Below are 17,075 nucleotides of genomic sequence, written 5' to 3'. Positions count from 1 at the left end.
CTGATATTAAACAATAGAAAATTCCATGTGTCTTTTATTGACTTACCTTTACTGAAGAAACACTGGCTGCATGTGGAATCTTGAGCCAGGGCTCATCTTGTGTTTCTTTTCACTTTTGCTCTTTTTCTTTTCTCTTTTGTTTGTTTCGTTCATTTTTATTTTCTTTGAAGCCATTTCCAGCAGTTGGTCAGCAGCATTGGCGCAGCAGCAAGAGTGGGTCTTGTGCAGAATAGAGGTAGCCTCCTGATGGTTGCAGCCAGCGGTGACCACAGTGGCAGCAAGGTCATCCTTCTGCCATTTGGGGGTGGCACCAGTGGCAGCAAAGCTCCTCTAGCGATCAGACCTAGCAACAGACTTATCAAGATGGTGGCACTGGCAAAGCAACATCTCGGAGGAGACATACATAATGGGACTCTTGGCAAGGCAGCAGCAACCTGGTCTGGCAGTGAAGCCAGGGACCTCTGGTTGCAAGAGGCCCAGACCAGGAATTTCTGGCAGCCTCATTGAAGTGGCATAGAGCAGGAACCTCTGGTTATGAATGCGATGGCAGCAGCAGCCCCCCCGTTGGAGTAGGCTCGGAGCCAGGGATTCCTGGTTGCAGGGCAAGTGTGGGTTCAGCAACTAAAGGGTGACGACGCCTATGTTGGTGGGTCTAGTTCAGGCTGCAGCAAGGTGGAGGAATGAAGATAGACTTTTTCATTCTTAATGTATTCAAAATGGCGCTGGATTTTGGTGACAGTTGAAGTTCTTCACTGTAATTTACTGTATTATTTATTATGAAATGCAAGTGATAATAAGTATTTCAATTTTAATAAAATCCCATTTACAACATTTCCAATTTTGATTTAAAGCCTTATAATAACAAACATTTTATTCAGGTACATAATGACTACTAAAAACAAACATTGGAATTCCTAGTCTGAGGTCGAAACTTGGAGTTGTCAATCATTCTGTGAAATGACAGACACTCTACAGATGCAGTATCAGTGATGCAGCACTGATCCAGTCCTCAGGCATCGGTCAATGGACAGACCAAATAATGCTTTTTTTTCCCAAGTTTTTAAGGGGCATGACTTTTAAATGTATTGACAGCTTGACATCTTGCTTTAACAATAGGTTTTGGTGATTCCTCTTGATACTTTTGACAGTTACATTTGACACTTTTGGCATGTATTTCAGAGTTCGTCTTGCTAGGTCCCTCTGACACAACTGACAATTCCCTTTGCCAGGTGCTTTCAGCAGTGCCTTTGATAGGTCTGTTGACTGTTCTAGTGAGCTTGATGCTTACAGTTTATGCAGTTTTTGCATACATTCCTTCCCTTCCTCAAGGAACACCCAATCTCCTGAATTGTCCTGGTATTATATCCAAATTGGCTCCTAGGACTTTAACTGTCCAAAGGGCTATCTGAATAATCCCACAATATTTAGATCTTCTACTATGTTTATTCCACACTTTTCATTTTTCAGACATCCATGTCACCAAATTAAGACAGAAGTGGAGGAAGCAGCTGATTTCTTTGGGTAGCTGCCTCTACAAAATTTAAGTTCTTGAAACTTTAACTTGGACCCATTAACTCCCCATGCAAACATATTGGGGGATTAGACTTCAAATGTTTGGGATTGTCTGCCATTTTTGCTATGATAAAGAGGTTGAGTATTGCAGCAAAAATCCAGGCGCAGGAGCTTGAAATGGCCTCAGATAGTCAGGTCCACATCCAGATTTATCCATGGTACAAAGTAAATATTACGTGCATTTTTGCTTCTTGAAAATTGTTTGGCCATTGTGACCACCTGTTCTTCAAATTGAAAAAAAAATGACATCCTATATTGGATATCATCAGCTGCATTCTGTCTTTTAATGAAGTCCACATGATTTAGATTAATGTTATTAATCTCTACATGTCAGGCCAGGTTCTTGCCAAAATTGTTATTCCACCTACAGGAAGGACATTAGCTGATAACCTAGCACATGTTTGCCCTCATATAGTTTCTCAGTTCATCACTCATGCATTAATTAGCCCAAAAATTATTTGAGGGATTTAATGTACCTCCGATGAGTGAAAATATGTGACTCTTAAAAGCAAAAAAAGCTGAGAATTGAAAAAATACATTTTATACAAATTGATTATTTCCTTGTATTTTATATTCATGTTACATTCTTTGAGATGTTTAATAAATATTGTGAACGATAGGAATTGCCGTGGGGAACTTATATCCGTGGGGAACTTTGACAGTCACAGCTGCTCAATTAGAATTACTGCCATTGATAACTCCTTTCTGTTTCCTATTATCTTGCAAATTAATACTCTGAATCTAAATTTCCTTCATGATCCCATGAGATTTTACTTTAGCCATTAGTTTCATGTCAAAGACTATATCAACTGCTTTGTGAAGTAAAAATGCAAGATATCCACTTGCCTTTATTCTGCAACTATGGTACATCCTCAAAGATTTTAATAAACCTGTTGGGAACAACTTGCTTTTTATTGTTCCATGTTAGTTTGAATTTATTTCCTCCACTCTCCCTTGATGCTTTTGGTTTGGTTCCTGCATAATAAACTTTATTTTCCTATCCTACTTTTAAACTAATGCTCTTCTAATTATTAGTTCATGGTTCTATACTGTAAGGAAACATTGAGTCCTTTTCCTCCTTTGCTATAGAATAAATAAAACTTTCTGCCAGAGAACACCGTTCCTCTACATTAAAGATGTTCTCTACATAAAGGCTAACCTTTTTTTTCAATTGATTACACATTGTGAAGCCTCACCAGAGGCTCACTCATGATGTTACTTGTATGGTGACGAAACATCTGAAAATGAACCTTCCAGCTCAGCAGCAAACTTAGATTCAGAACCTCAGCCTGAGCTACAAATCTTCTCAAAACTCGCTAAGATTACACATTAGCTGTATTTATTCCTGTATAAATAACACTTAATTAGGCATGACAGTTTACAATATATTTGGGAGCTCTTTCTATTTACACAAATGTTATGCAGCAACTATAACTTTGCGTTGTGTTGTGAGGATTACTCACAAACTATAGAGTTAATCTCTTTCTTGTGAACTGGACTTCAAAAGGTACATAGAGTCTGTTTCTGCTTCAGTTTAATACACAACACCACAGCGAACTCTTTGTGTCCTGGCCTTATTGTCGGTGCCTCCAAAACCACACCGATGATGTCACTGGAGTTTTGTATTATTTTTCTATTAACAATAGTTAAGTGAACATCAGAATTACTGTGTAAATTTAGATTTGCAATTGAAATGCACCCTTTCTTTGGAAACTTCCAGTATGGTAAATAGCCTTCGTCTTTTTCAGTTTAACCTGCAAGCGATGCATTATCATGGGCAATGGAGGAATCCTGGCCAACAAATCCCTTGGGTCAAGAATTGATGAATATGATGTTGTAATAAGGTGAGTGTATTTTCCTGTACTGTAATAGCTCCAAATGAAACCAACTCAAAAAAATAGTTGTGACATAGCTTGCTTACTGAAGATCGATTTTGTAACAGCATCAGCGATTCAGAAATGAGAGCTAGCCACAATTTAGGTTTTTTTCTTGTGGACAATTAAGCAGGTTTTTCCTTTGATCTTTTTTATTTACTCATGTGAAGCTCTAGCTTTTACATCTGGTACTATTTCTTTGCAGTCACCTTTGTTTGGTATTGGAGGTGACCAGCTTGCGTACATTCTGACATACAGATTCTTTCAATTTGCTCCCTGCATACTCAAACTCCTTTAGCTAGTTCACTTTGATTGATGACCAGAACTTAACTATTTGAGGATCTAACTGAAAATGCCACATCAGAATAGTTGCAGTTTTTAAAATTAATCTTTAACTAAGATGAGTTAATTTTCCTTTCAGTCCCTGTTTCCTGTGTTTGAGTTTCTGCTGCTGCTTTGGGATGTCAGGAAACATTGAAATGAAATGCTTCTCAAGTAATTACAACAGTGCAGGGGTAATCCATCAATGCATATAATTTGGCTATTATTCCAAGTCCTCAAGGAGCAGGGAGATTACATACATTATTTTACAATAAAGATATATTATTCAAATCAGCAATTGCATTTTCAAGATTTTTAAATTTATATAAGTCAGAATTTTTTTTTGTTATCTAATCCCACTATATCCGCGGCATATGGTCACAGCATTCTAAAATGCTTAGTATTATTTAATATTGGTAAGGCTCAGAAAACGTAGAACTCAAAGCAACAGGATTTTTATGAAATAATGAAAAGTTCCTCAGTACACTTGTCACATTATAATTGCTCTTATCAGTAGTGATACTTTGGTACCTGTTTTGCATCTCTGGGGAGAATACCTTTGCTATTCACCCTCATCTGTGCATCTCATGGTTTTATAAACCTCCAAAAAGTCACCTCTCAACTTTTTATACTCCATTGAAAAGAGTCCCAGCCCATCCAGCCCATTTTTATAATTCAAAAGATTCATTCCCAGCAACATTCTGGTCAATCTTTTCTCAACCCTCTCCGATTTAATAATACCCCTTCCTATAGCATCCAGAACTGCACAGAGTACTCCAGAAGAGGTCTCACCATGTTCTGTACAATGTTAACATGACGTCCCAACTCCTGCACTCTAAGATCTGAGCAATGAAGGCAAGCATGTTAAATGCCTTCTTAACCGCCCTCTCTACCTGTGATGCAACATTCAAAGATCTATGTACCTGAAGCCCCAGGTCTTTCTGTTCTACAGCATTACCCAGGGCCCTACCATTAATTGCAAAAGTCCTACCCTTGTTTGCTTTACCAAAATGGAAGACCTCACATTTATCCAAATTAAACTTTATATGCCACTCCTCAGCCCTTTGATCCAATTGATCAAGATCTCTTTGTAATCTTAGATAATTTGTTCACTGTCCATATTACCACTAATTTTGGTCCATGTATTTACTAAACATGCCTTCTATATTCTCATCCAAATCGTTTATATAAATGACAAATAAAGGTGGCCGCAGAAGGGATCCCTAAGTGCAACACCACAAGATGTGCTAATGATGATATTTGCGTTGGATTCAAGGTTATGCCATGCATTGTGGTCTGGATGATAATACAAGTGTTTGAACTTCAGAGGACAGAATGCATTTTCTTTCGTAGGCATGGAGTAGGACGCAGAGAATCAAAGCAGTTGCAGTTAGATTTTGCTGTAACTATTTAGGGCATCAGATTAACTGCTAAATGTGTAAATAAGTTGGTTTCTATTTTAAAATCATGCATTCATGTTTATACAATGTGCACGTAGCTTGGTGAAGCCCTGATTATCCTATACTACACTTCAGACATGCTGCTGCATGATTGATATTTTGAAGGCTCTTTTAATTGCTACCTGCATTGTTCATACATGTGTGTAATAAATTTGTGCTTCATTTAAAATGAAAAGAAAGCAAAGGAGAGAGGATTACCTGAATTATTGTCCTGATGGCTTTGAACCATTGTTACTAATCAGTGATTTGGAGTGAGGTGCACTAATTGTTCATTCCATACTGCTCTCTTGATATATTGAATTTTATCTAGGAATTAATCACATTTGGATCTTTTCATGCTAAATGTTGATTAAAGTAGCATGCATGACTGGGTGAAACTCTGTTGCCAGTATCGATTCAACATTATTTTCAAATCTTGTCACTACCTTTAATTTCCAGGTAATGGTCTAGTGGTATAACTGTTGGACTGTTAATCCAGAGACCCAGGTAATGTTCTGGGGATCCGTGTTTGAATAAAAATCTGGAATTAAGAGTCTAACAATAACCAGAAATTTATTGCTGATGGTCGGGAAAACCCCTTTGTCCTTTAGCGATGGAAACGATCATCCTTATGTACATGTCACTGACTCCAGATCCTCAGCAATGTGGTTGAGTCTTAACAATTAGGGGTCGTGGATGTCCTCATCCTGTAAATGATTTTTAAAAACCTAGTTGCAGCTAATAGGATTTTGCAGTTTCCTATCCTCCAAGGCTTGATAGCATGCACAGTCCATAAACCAACATAGCAGTGGTTAGAGACTTCTTAATACTGAAATAATAATTGAGATGCAGGTCCTAAATTTGCATTTGTCTGACATAGAATATAAGTAGAACCATAGCATCCCCACAATGCAGAGAGAGGCCATTTGCCCATTGAGTCTGCACTGACCCGCCAAAACTGCACACCATACCCTACCCTCGCCCTGTAATCCTGCATTTACCATAGCTAATCTATCAAGCTTACACAATCCTGGACACTATGGGCAATTTAGCATGGCCAGTCCACCTATCCTGCACATCTTTGGACCGTGGGAAGAAACCAGAATGGATATTTCAAAGTAAAGGGGTGTCAATATAAAACTGAAATGAAGAGGAAACTCTTTTCTCAGAGGGTTGAGAGCTCCTTGCCACAGAGATTTTTGGGGAGGAGGCACAGAGTCTTTATGTACATTTAAGGCTGATACAGATAGATTCTTGATCAGTTGGGGAAACGAGCAAATTGCAGGAAAATGGACTGAGAAGTGTTGGATCAGCTGTGATTCTGTTGAATAGCGGAGCAGGTGCTATGGGCTGAATGGTCAACTTCTGTTCCTATTTCTTATGGTGCGGTAATATTCAGCAGCTTTTATTGTCAGATATGCTGCAGTACCATGAAATCACTGCATAGATAGGCAAAGGTAGACAGAAGACAACATTAAGGGAATATCCAAGTAATTAGGTCAGTATTGTATGGAATAATGTTGATTCAGAATGTTTGCTTTCTGTTGGCTTCTAGAGCATTAGAGCACAAAGAATAGGAACAGGTGTAATCCCTTGAGTCTGCTCTGCTCTTTAGTAAGATCATGGTTGTTCAGCTCCACTTCCCACACTATCTCCATATTCCTTAATTCCCATAATACCAAAAATGTACTCAATAACTGAGCATCCATTGCTCAAGGATGAGGCTGCAGGGATACCTCAAGAAGTGGCATATTTCACTGAGCACTCTTTAGTGAAGTGGAGGTGTAACATACTTGCTCAGGCTGTGCTTGGAGAAATCCTCGATGTTGCATCACGCAGAGAATCCTTCTCTTCCTCCATCCCTCTTGCAGCTGCTTATCCTTTGCTCTTTCCCCCTATAAAGCAGGAAGGATAAAGAGATAGAAACACAGCACAGAAACTGAGGAGAATCCTTGAAGTGAGAACCACATGCCACACCAGTCCCAGTAGACTTCTTCAATTAAGTAGCAGCAGAAATAACTAAATACTACTTCTAACCTGGCAATAGACATGGATTAGCCTGAAAGTGATTGATGATTCTTATCACTGGTGAGGAGGTCCTTCGTGCTGTTGGACAATTGCACATCCAGCTATGTGAGCTTAAGGGCATCGGTTAGCCACAGCACTCAGTCTGAAAACACCTCTAATAGGGTAACACCAGATTAACATGATCTGCCTATTGTGCATACTTGCAGTATTCAAGGCCAACACCCACATAAGTGACCTCTTAAAATCCATTATAGCCAATACAAAAAGTGTATACATTGATATGAATGCCACTTTGGACCTAAAACAGCACTTTGTGAAATTGAATTTTTTGAACAAAAGACCTATGTCTTGAATATACTTTGTAGTGATATTTTCAGTTTTTTCTCTATTACCTCCATGGAAGTTTCTTAGTTACAATATCTCTAATGTTAGTATATAATTGTAGATCAGTTGCCATGTAGATATTGATAATAAGTCATGTGGTTCAATTAATATCAGTCTCTGTTTTGACTAATCTCAAACTTGGCTTCATTCCTACTTGGTATTTCTTTCCACCTCTTTCTCCTCCTGAAGATATCTCATAAATAAATTTACGCTCTTTACTTCAATTATCTTGCATGGAAACTTATCCCTTATTATCTTTTGTGTAATACAATTTGCTTTTTCCACATTTCCTATTTTTAATTTTTAAAATATATTTATGAACATTTTTTCCATATTGATTAATTTGCCCAAATCAATTTTCAATACTCGCTATAATTTTGTAAACCCGTATTGAATCACTTTTGATTTGCCTCTTTTTGAATTTCAGACTGTCTCAGGTCTTGATCATTTAGGTTTTTGATGGTTCTGGTTGCCCTACAGTGGCCTGTGCCACAATAAAGTAGTTTTGATTTATTTTCTACCCCACTCTGAATAAATCAAAACTGTCTAGGTAAGAAAATAATTTATAAAGGGAGAGAAAGGAAATGAACCCAAAAGCAGAGTTCATTTTCAGCTTTTTATTAAAGCATAAATTAATTGCATGACAGTGCTTATGAAATTCTAATGGGGTAGAATGATGGTCGAAGATTCTGACATAGGTGTTAAGGCATAGGTAAGGAGTATGCAGTAAAGACATGAGTCAGAAGACCAAAAACTGAGACAAGAGCAATGTTATAGATAAACAAAGATGAAAAAAAAGTAAGATGAAGCCTTGGATAAATTTGAGAACAAGGGTAAAGACATTAATTCAGTGAGTGATGGAACAAGAAATCAGTGTGCGTGCATAAATGAGGAACAGCTCAAGCATAAATTAGAAAATAACTTTATTCATTCACAAAATGACATTTACATTTGCAGATACCTCATTTATTAATCAAAGAAGAAAGAAGTTCAAGTAGCATCTTGTAGTGATGAAAGGAATAAAGAGTATGAGGATTGAAAATTGAGAGTTTTACCAAATCCAGTTACTTAAAATTGTGGCTGTGTAAAAGAGAGCAGTACCTTTAGCTGGTGAAAGGGTGATTATGCCAGTCACAGTGGTCATGCACTTATAAAACACATAGTGAGCAAACAAAGGAAAACTTTTCATTATTACTAAATTCTTGTTCATTTCTACTGCAGGTTAAATGAAGCCCCTGTGAAAGGTTTTGAAAAAGATGTTGGAGCAAAGACAACTCTTCGAATTACATATCCAGAAGGTGCCATACAAAAGCCAGCTCGTTACGAGAAGGACTCACTTTTTGTGTTTGCTGGATTCAAACCTCAAGATTTCAAATGGCTAAAATATATTGTTTACAAAGAAAAAGTGGTAAGATTTCTCCTTCATGTGTGTTAGTGGCATTGTCTGAACAATAAAGGCACATCAGACTAGATTGTTAATGTTTAGTGATTCTGGCCTATTAAATATCTGGTATAGTAAATTTTCAAGTTCAGTTCTTTTTCTTGAATGGAAAATGTTAAGTATGATTCACTGAATAGAATTCACATTAGAAATTTCTTTTTAATTATTCCCTGTTGACGTAACATGAACAAGGTGAATTCTTGAATAACCAGAGTACATTATCAGACTTCAGAGACCATCAGAACAAATAGTAGGCTTCATTGGGAGTGACAACAGAGGCAACATTTCATCAGTAGTGGTGATAATAAGAATTAATCTTAATAGTCATCAAAAATAACATGCATAAATAAACTGTAAATAATTATAGTGTCCAATAGTTTTGAACAAGTTCATCTGACTTGCTCGGTACTATATTAGAAGACTTAACTGTCCGCCAATAACTATGTATTTGCTTTTCAGTAAAATTTGGAGAATTTTGAAAATGTTTCAGATCTCATGCCAACTGTCATTATGCTGGCAATGAATTAGAATATAGTAAATATTTGCTTCTCTACAAAAGACTTGAAGCTTGGATAATAATTCTGTTTATTCTGCCATTGATGAGTTATCTGATGTTCTGTAGAATAGCACGTGAGGAGAAAGATTAGATTGATTATCCCACAGTAAGAACTGTAAGTATACCAGTAGCCTTTAGGTATGCTATTTATGAAATGGAATATGCTGAAATTTGTCAATAGTACTTGATTATTCTTTTTCTGCAGTCAAGATCAAAATTATCTACTTCACATTAGGAACCATCACTGTTTGTATTTAGAATTTGACAGTGTGAGAAGTCTCAGCATGATCATTTAAATGTACAGTACCAGTTTTACTTAATCTTAGTCATTTTTGCATACAATCTTTAATACTGTAGTTTCTATGTTTACTAGTGAGATTTAACACCATTGCTACAACAAACCTGTTTGTATTTAGTGGTCAGTGATGGTGTCACTTTCCAATATAGAAAGTAATTTAGATTGTGTGACTTGAATATATTGTTACATTAAGAAAGATATGTAATTACGGCATACAAGAATGGGAAATAATGGTGGTAGTCTGTTATGCTGTATTCTTACTCCTTTATGCACTCAGTGAAATTCTGCCATGCTGAAGTACAGCCAGATATGTAACTTGCAGATGGTGGAATTGTGTGTGTGCTTTTCTTGTACTTTAAACTGATAAATATAGGTTGGATTATTTATAGGTTGAATTGCTTTTGCAAATTCCCTGTACTTGATGCTATATTTTGAGATCGTGCCTAAACAACACATTCTCGTATTGTTTCATTTTTGCAGTGCATAATTGATTTAAAAGTGCAGCCCCTTTAATTTATTTTTGTACGGCAATGCTTGCAGTGTAAGTTGAAACAATTTGTGAACAGCCTGTGTGAAATATTTTGATAGCTGCTTGACTGTGAAGCTTGAAGAGGATGTTGGAAACAATTTCCATCATCAAAAACTAGAAAGAAACGGCATGCAGCTAGACTTAAAAAGCAGCTTGACTTGGCAAATGAGTGGCAACTAACGTGCCACACAAGTACCTGGAATGACCACCTCTCACAAGAGTGGACTTAACCACTCATATTCAATGCCATTATAAATGCCAAGTCCTCCATTAATACCATGAGCATCAACATTGTGGGAAAATTCAATAGGGCCAGCCACATAAATACCATAACTGAACAGAAGATCAAACGTATGAACCTATAGTGGCACAACTGCCCACAAGTCCAAGAGTGTGGTTGAATAGATTTGCCTGAGTAAAGTAGGTCTGATCAGCATCTCATCCACAGTGTTTTCTGTGAGATTGTGAGCTCAAAAAATGGTGGAACTTAATGAAGTACTGAACAATTCTCTTTCACTCAATGCCTTGCTAAAAGTGGGAGATTTATGGTGCTCTTTCCTCACATCTCATTAGCACATGGATGAAGGTTTGCTTGCTGAGCTGGAAGGTTCACTTTCAGACATTTCATCACCATACTAGATAAGATCTCCAATGAGCCTCTGAATGAAGCATTGACGGTATAGCACGCTTTCCATTTATATGTTTGAGTTTACTCGGGTTGGTGACGTCATTTCCTGTGGTGGCATAATTTTCTGTTCTTTTTCTCAAGGCGTGGTAAATAGGATCCATGTCAACGCGTTTGTTGATAGAATTCCAGTTGGATTGCCATGCTTTGAGGAATTCTCGTCTATGTCTCTGTTTGGCTTGTGCTAGGATAGATGTATTGTCCCAGTCGAAATGGTGTCCTTCCTCATCCGTATGTAAGGATACTAGCAACAGTGGGTCATGTCGTTTTGTGGCTAGTTAATGGTCATGTATTCTGATGGCTAGTTTTCTGCCTGTTTTTTCCAATGTGTGTTTGTTATAGTTCTTGCAAGGTATTTTGTAAATGACATTAGTTTTGCTTGTTATCTGTATAGGGTCTTTCAAGTTCATTAACTGCAGTTTTAGTGTGTTGGTGGGTTTGTGTGCTACCAAGATGCCAAGGAGTCTGAGTAGTCTGGCAGGTGTTTCCAAGATGTCTTTGATTTAGGAATCTCAAACATATAAATGGAAAGTGGCTACACCTCCAGTGCTTCATTCAGAGCCTCACTGGAGATGTTATCGAGTATAGTGATGAAATGTGTGAAAACAAACCTTCCAGCGAGCAAACCTACATCCAGAACCTCAACCTGAGCTACAAAACTCGCTATCATTAGCACATTATAGTAGGTAATATAGACTTCAGTAAAGTTCCAGTGAGATACTAAATCTGTGTCTTTCTGAAAGTATCAGGCATGAAATGGATATTTCTAATGTCAAGTTTAACTGAGTGTTAAACTTATCCAGAGAAAGACAGTCCAGGGATATTGAATTTGTTGAAATATTACACTGAAGAAACACTGAGAAAGCAATGAAAACCATAGAGGATTTGACACATTTTTTCATCATGTTCAGCCCTGCTTCTTGGTATAATCTTGGTTCACACTACCTTTGAATATCATCAGGGTTGGAACAAATAAATTCTCTCTTCTGCACACCCCTTTTGTCAGATTCAGAGCATTAGGTCAGCCGTTACTAGTAAAGTCTTAATACAGCCAAATACCTTACTTTTCCCGTTGTGTTTACTGCTAATTTTGGCTAAGCTTGATGGAATGACTTCCTCCTACTGGACCAGACAAAAAACATAGAAACGAAAAGCAGGAGTAGGTCATTTGGCCCTTCAAGCCTGCTCTACCATTCAATGTGATCGTGGCTGTCACAATCTCAATACCATATTCCTGCTTTCTCTCCATACTCTTGATGCCTTTAATGCCTAAAAATTTATGAATCTCTTTCCTGAATATGCTCAGTGGTCTAGCCTTCTGAGGTAGCAAATTCCACAGGTGCATCACGCTGAGTGAAGAACTGTTTTCTCAACTTAGTCAGAGAGTCATAGAGATGTACAGCACAGAAGCAGACCCTTTGATTCAACTTGTCCATGCCGACCAGAACCTAATCTCGTCCTATTTACCAGCACTTGGCCCATATGCCTCTAAACCCTTCCTATTCATATACCCATCCAGATGTCTTTTAAATGTTGCAATTGTATCAGCCTCCACCACTTTCTCTGGCAGCTCATTTCATACACGCACCACCCGTTTTGTGAAAACTTTGTCCCTTAGGTCCCTTTTATATCTTTCCCCTCTCACCTTGAGTTCTGGACTCCCCCACCCCAGGGAAAAGACTTTATCTATTTATCCTATCCATGCCCTTCATGATTTTATAAACCTCTATAAGGTCACCCATCAGCCTCCCATGTTTTGGGAAAACAGACCCAGCCAATTCAGCCTCTCCCTATAGCTCAAATCCTCAAACCCTGATAACATCCCTGTAAGTATTTTCTGAACCCTTTCAAGTTTCACAACATCCTTCCGATAGGAAGGAGACCAAAATTGCATGCAATATTCCAAAAGTGGCCAAGCCAACATCCTGTACAGGCGCAACATGACCTCTCAACTCCTATACTCAATACTCTGACCAGTAAAGGAAAGCATACCAAATGCCTGCTTCACTATCCTGTCTACCTGCAACTCTACTTTCAAGAAACTATGAACCTGAACTCCACGGTCTCTGTTCAGCAACACTCCCCAGCTCCTTACCATTAACTGCATAGGTCCTATTCTGATTTACTTTTCCAAAATGCAGCACTTCGCATTTATCTAAATTAAAACTCTATCTGCCACTCCTCAGCCCATTGGCCCATCTGATCATGATCCCATTGCAATCTGAGGTAACCTCCTTCGCTGTCCACTACACCTCCAATTTTGGTGCCATCTGCAAACTTTCTAACTATGCCTCCTATATTCATTTCCAAATCATTTATATAAATGATGAAAAGTAGTAGACCCAGCACTGATCCTTGTGGCACTCCACTGGCCACAGGCCTTCAGTCTGAAAAGCAAACCTCCACCACCATCCTCGGTCTTCTCTCTTTGAGCGAGTTCTGTATCCACATGGCTAGTTCTCCTTGTTATCCATGAGATCTAACCATGCTAACCAATTCCCCATGGAGAACCTTGTTGAACGCCTTACTGAAGTCCATATAGATCACGTCCACCACTTCAAGAAACTCAATCAAGTTCGTAGACGTGATTTCCCATGCGCAAAACCATGTTGACTATCTCTAATCAGTCCTTGCCTATTCAAATATGTGTAAAACCCATCCCTTAGGATTCCCTCCAACAACTTGTCCACCAACGACATCAGGCTCACCGGTCTATAGTTCACTAACTTGTCCTTACCACCTTTCTTTAATAGTGGTATCACGTTCGCCAATCTCCAGTCTTCTAGCATTTCACCTGTGACTATCGATGATACAAATATCTCAGCAAGGGAACCAGCAATCACTTCCCTAGCTTCCCACAGAGTTCTACGGTACACCTGATCTGGTCCTGGGGACTTATCCACTTTTATGTGTTTCAATACATCCAGCTCCTCCTCCTCTGTAATATAGGCATTTTTCAAGATGTCACCATCTATTTTTCCACATTCTATCTCTTTCATGTCCTTTTCCACAGTAAATATTGATGCAAAATACTCATTTAGTATTTCCCCCCTCTGCCTTGCTGCCTTGCTGATCTTTGAGGGGCCCTATTCTCTCCCTAGTTACCCTTTTGTCCTTAATGTATTTGTAAAAACCTTCTGGACTCTCCTGAACCTAAAGCTGTCTCATGTCCCCTATTTGCCCTCCTGATTTCCCTCTTAAGTATACTTCTACTGCCTTTATACTTGACCTCTCCTGTTTATACCTGACATATGCTTCCTTCTTTTTCTTAAGCAAACCCTCAATTTCATTAGTCATCCAGCATTCCCTACATCTACTGGTCTCTCCTTTCACCGTACCATGAATATACTGTCTCTGGACTCTCGTTATCTCATTTCTGAAGGCTTCCCATTTTCCAGCTGTCCCTTCACCTGCGAATATCTGCCCCCAGTCAGCTTTTGAAAGTTCTTGCCTAATACCGCCAAAATTAGCCATCCTTCAATTTAGAGCTTCAACGTTTAGATCCAGTCTGTCCTTTTCCAACACTGTTTTAAAACTAATAGAAGTTTGGTTGCTAACCTTAAAATGCTGACCCACTGTCACCTCAGTCACCTGCCCTACCTTATATCCAAGAGAAGGTCAGGTTTTGCACCTTCTTTAGTAGGTACATCCACATACTGACTCAGAAAACTTTCTTGTGCATAGTTACCAAATTCCTCTCCACCTGAAACCTATGGCCTGCTCTTTATTCTGAAACTGTGATCCCTGTTTCTAGAGTCTCCCAATCAGGGGAAGCATCCTCCCTGATCTGTTTGGACTTATTAAAGTTTTATCTATTTCAATCAGCTTCCGTATTGTTCTTCTAAACTCAAGTAAATACAAGCCCAACTGAACCAATTTTCTCTCATACAACAGTCTTCCCATTCGCAGTATCAGGGAGCAAGGTCAGATCTGCAGGGAGTGAGATATGACAGTTGTGGGTTTGCATTTACAGAGTATTTTAACAGTAGCACTTGATTAGCATTTTTGCTCTCAAGTTCACTGTTACAGCCAGCCAACCAGGTTGAAAGACTAGTTGGCTATCAGGTAGGTTGGCCTACACCATCAGCTGACAAGAAACCAAGGAAAAGGTAGGTTAGTAAAGGATGTAATCACTTATCAAAGTGATTTTTGATAGTGCTCAGCAAAAGTATATACCAGTTAAAAGGAAGGACTGTAGGAAAAGGGATAATCAACCCTAGATAACAAAGGAAATAAAGGAGAGTATCAAATTAAAAGCTATTATATAAAACGTGGCAAAGATTAGTGGGAAACTAGAGGATTGGGAAATCTTTACAGGTCCACAGAAAGCCATGCAGAAAGCTATAAAGAAATATAAGATAGATTATGTGAACTTTGACACACTAATCTTAATTCCCATTTCTAAATCGTCTATATAAATTATAAACAATTGCAGTCTTAACACTGATTGCCAAGGCAACCACTAGCCACTGAACTCCAACCAGAAAAACACTTACTAGCTCAGCATATAAACGTAGCCAAAGTTTCAACGTATATATAAAACAAAGTGTGGCTAAGTTTTTAAAAATGGTCATTTAGAGGATAAGAAGGTGGATTTAATAATGAGGAAATAGCCACGGTATTGAACAAGTATTTTGTGTTGGTCTTCACAGTGGAAGACACAAATATCATGCCAATAATTGATAACAAGGAGGCTATTGGCAGGTGAGGACCTAGAAATGATCATTATCACTAAAAATATAATGTTGGGCAAGCTAATGGAGCTAAAGGTAGACAAGTCTCCTGGCCCTGATGGAATGCATGCCAGGGTATTAAAAGAGATAGAAGGGGAAGTGGCAAATGCACTCATGGTAATTTACCAAAATTCCCTGGATTCTGGGGCAGTTCCGACAGATTGGAAAACAGCAAATGTAACACCACTATTCTAAAAAAGAGACAGATAATTGGCAGGTAACTGGAAGCCCATTAGTTCAATTTCTGTGGTGGGGAAAATGTTTGAATCTATCATTAAAGATGAAATAGCGAGACTTCTAGATATAAATTATCCCATTGGGCAGACACAGCATGGGTTCATGAAAGGCAGGTCATGTTGAACTGATTTATTGGAATTCTGAGCATGTTCTGAGCACAGCGGATAATGGGGAACTGGTGGATGTGGTGTATTTGGATTTCCAAAAGACATTCAACAAAGTACCGCACAAAAGGCTGCTGAATGAGATAAAGATACATGGTGTTATTGGTAATGTATGAGCACAGATAGAGGATTGGTTAACTAACAGAAAGCAGAGGGTGAGAATAAGTGGGTGTTTTTCTGGTTGGAGTCTTGTGGCTAGTGGTTTGCCTCAGCAATCAGTGTTAGGACTGCAATTGTTTATAATTTATATAGATGATTTAGAAGTGGGATTCAAGATTAGTGTGTCAAAGTTCACAGATGACACGAAGATGAGTGGTAGGGCAAATAGGCAGGGGACACTGAAAATTTGCAGAAGGATATAGATAGATTAAGTGAGTGGGCAAGGGTCTGGCAGATGGAGTACAATGTTGGTAAATGTGAAATGATCCATTATTGTAGGAGTAACAGCGAAAATGACTATTATTTTAAGTGTTGAAAAATTACAGATGCTGCTGTGCAGAGGAACCCTGAGTATCCTTGTGTATGAATCACAAAAAAATTGGTTTGCAGGTGCAACAGGTAATTAAGAAGGCAAATAGAATATTGTACTTCATTTATAGAGCAATGAAGTTTAAAAACAGGGAAGTTGTACTAAGCTGTATAGGGTGCTGATGAGGCCACGTCTGGAGTACTATGTACAGTTTTGGGCTCCTCACTTGAGTATTGCTATACTGGCACTGGAGGGGATGCAGAGGATGTTCATTAGGTTGATTCTGAAGTTGAGAGGGTGGCTTATGAGGAAAGAGAATAGAACATTACAGCACAGTACAGGCCC

General features: G+C 38.5%; 1 protein-coding gene across 8 annotated transcripts in view; it reads left to right on the top strand.

Annotated features, from left to right (window-relative positions):
• Positions 1-17,075, top strand: part of LOC132818810 (CMP-N-acetylneuraminate-beta-1,4-galactoside alpha-2,3-sialyltransferase-like) — a 598,325-nt gene that overhangs the window by 438,548 nt on the left and 142,702 nt on the right. For all 8 annotated transcript variants that reach the window (XM_060829907.1, XM_060829905.1, XM_060829911.1 and 5 more), the window contains 2 exons: positions 3,321-3,416; positions 8,840-9,026. In XM_060829907.1, the coding sequence (XP_060685890.1) occupies positions 3,321-3,416; positions 8,840-9,026 (283 nt within the window). The remainder of the gene's footprint in view (positions 1-3,320; positions 3,417-8,839; positions 9,027-17,075) is intronic.

The sequence above is a fragment of the Hemiscyllium ocellatum genome, chromosome 9 (genome assembly GCF_020745735.1).
Source record: "Hemiscyllium ocellatum isolate sHemOce1 chromosome 9, sHemOce1.pat.X.cur, whole genome shotgun sequence".
NCBI classification, from domain to species: domain Eukaryota; kingdom Metazoa; phylum Chordata; class Chondrichthyes; order Orectolobiformes; family Hemiscylliidae; genus Hemiscyllium; species Hemiscyllium ocellatum.
The sequence above is the reverse complement of the archived record's forward strand: the minus strand, read 5'-3'. Positions and strand labels throughout refer to the sequence as shown.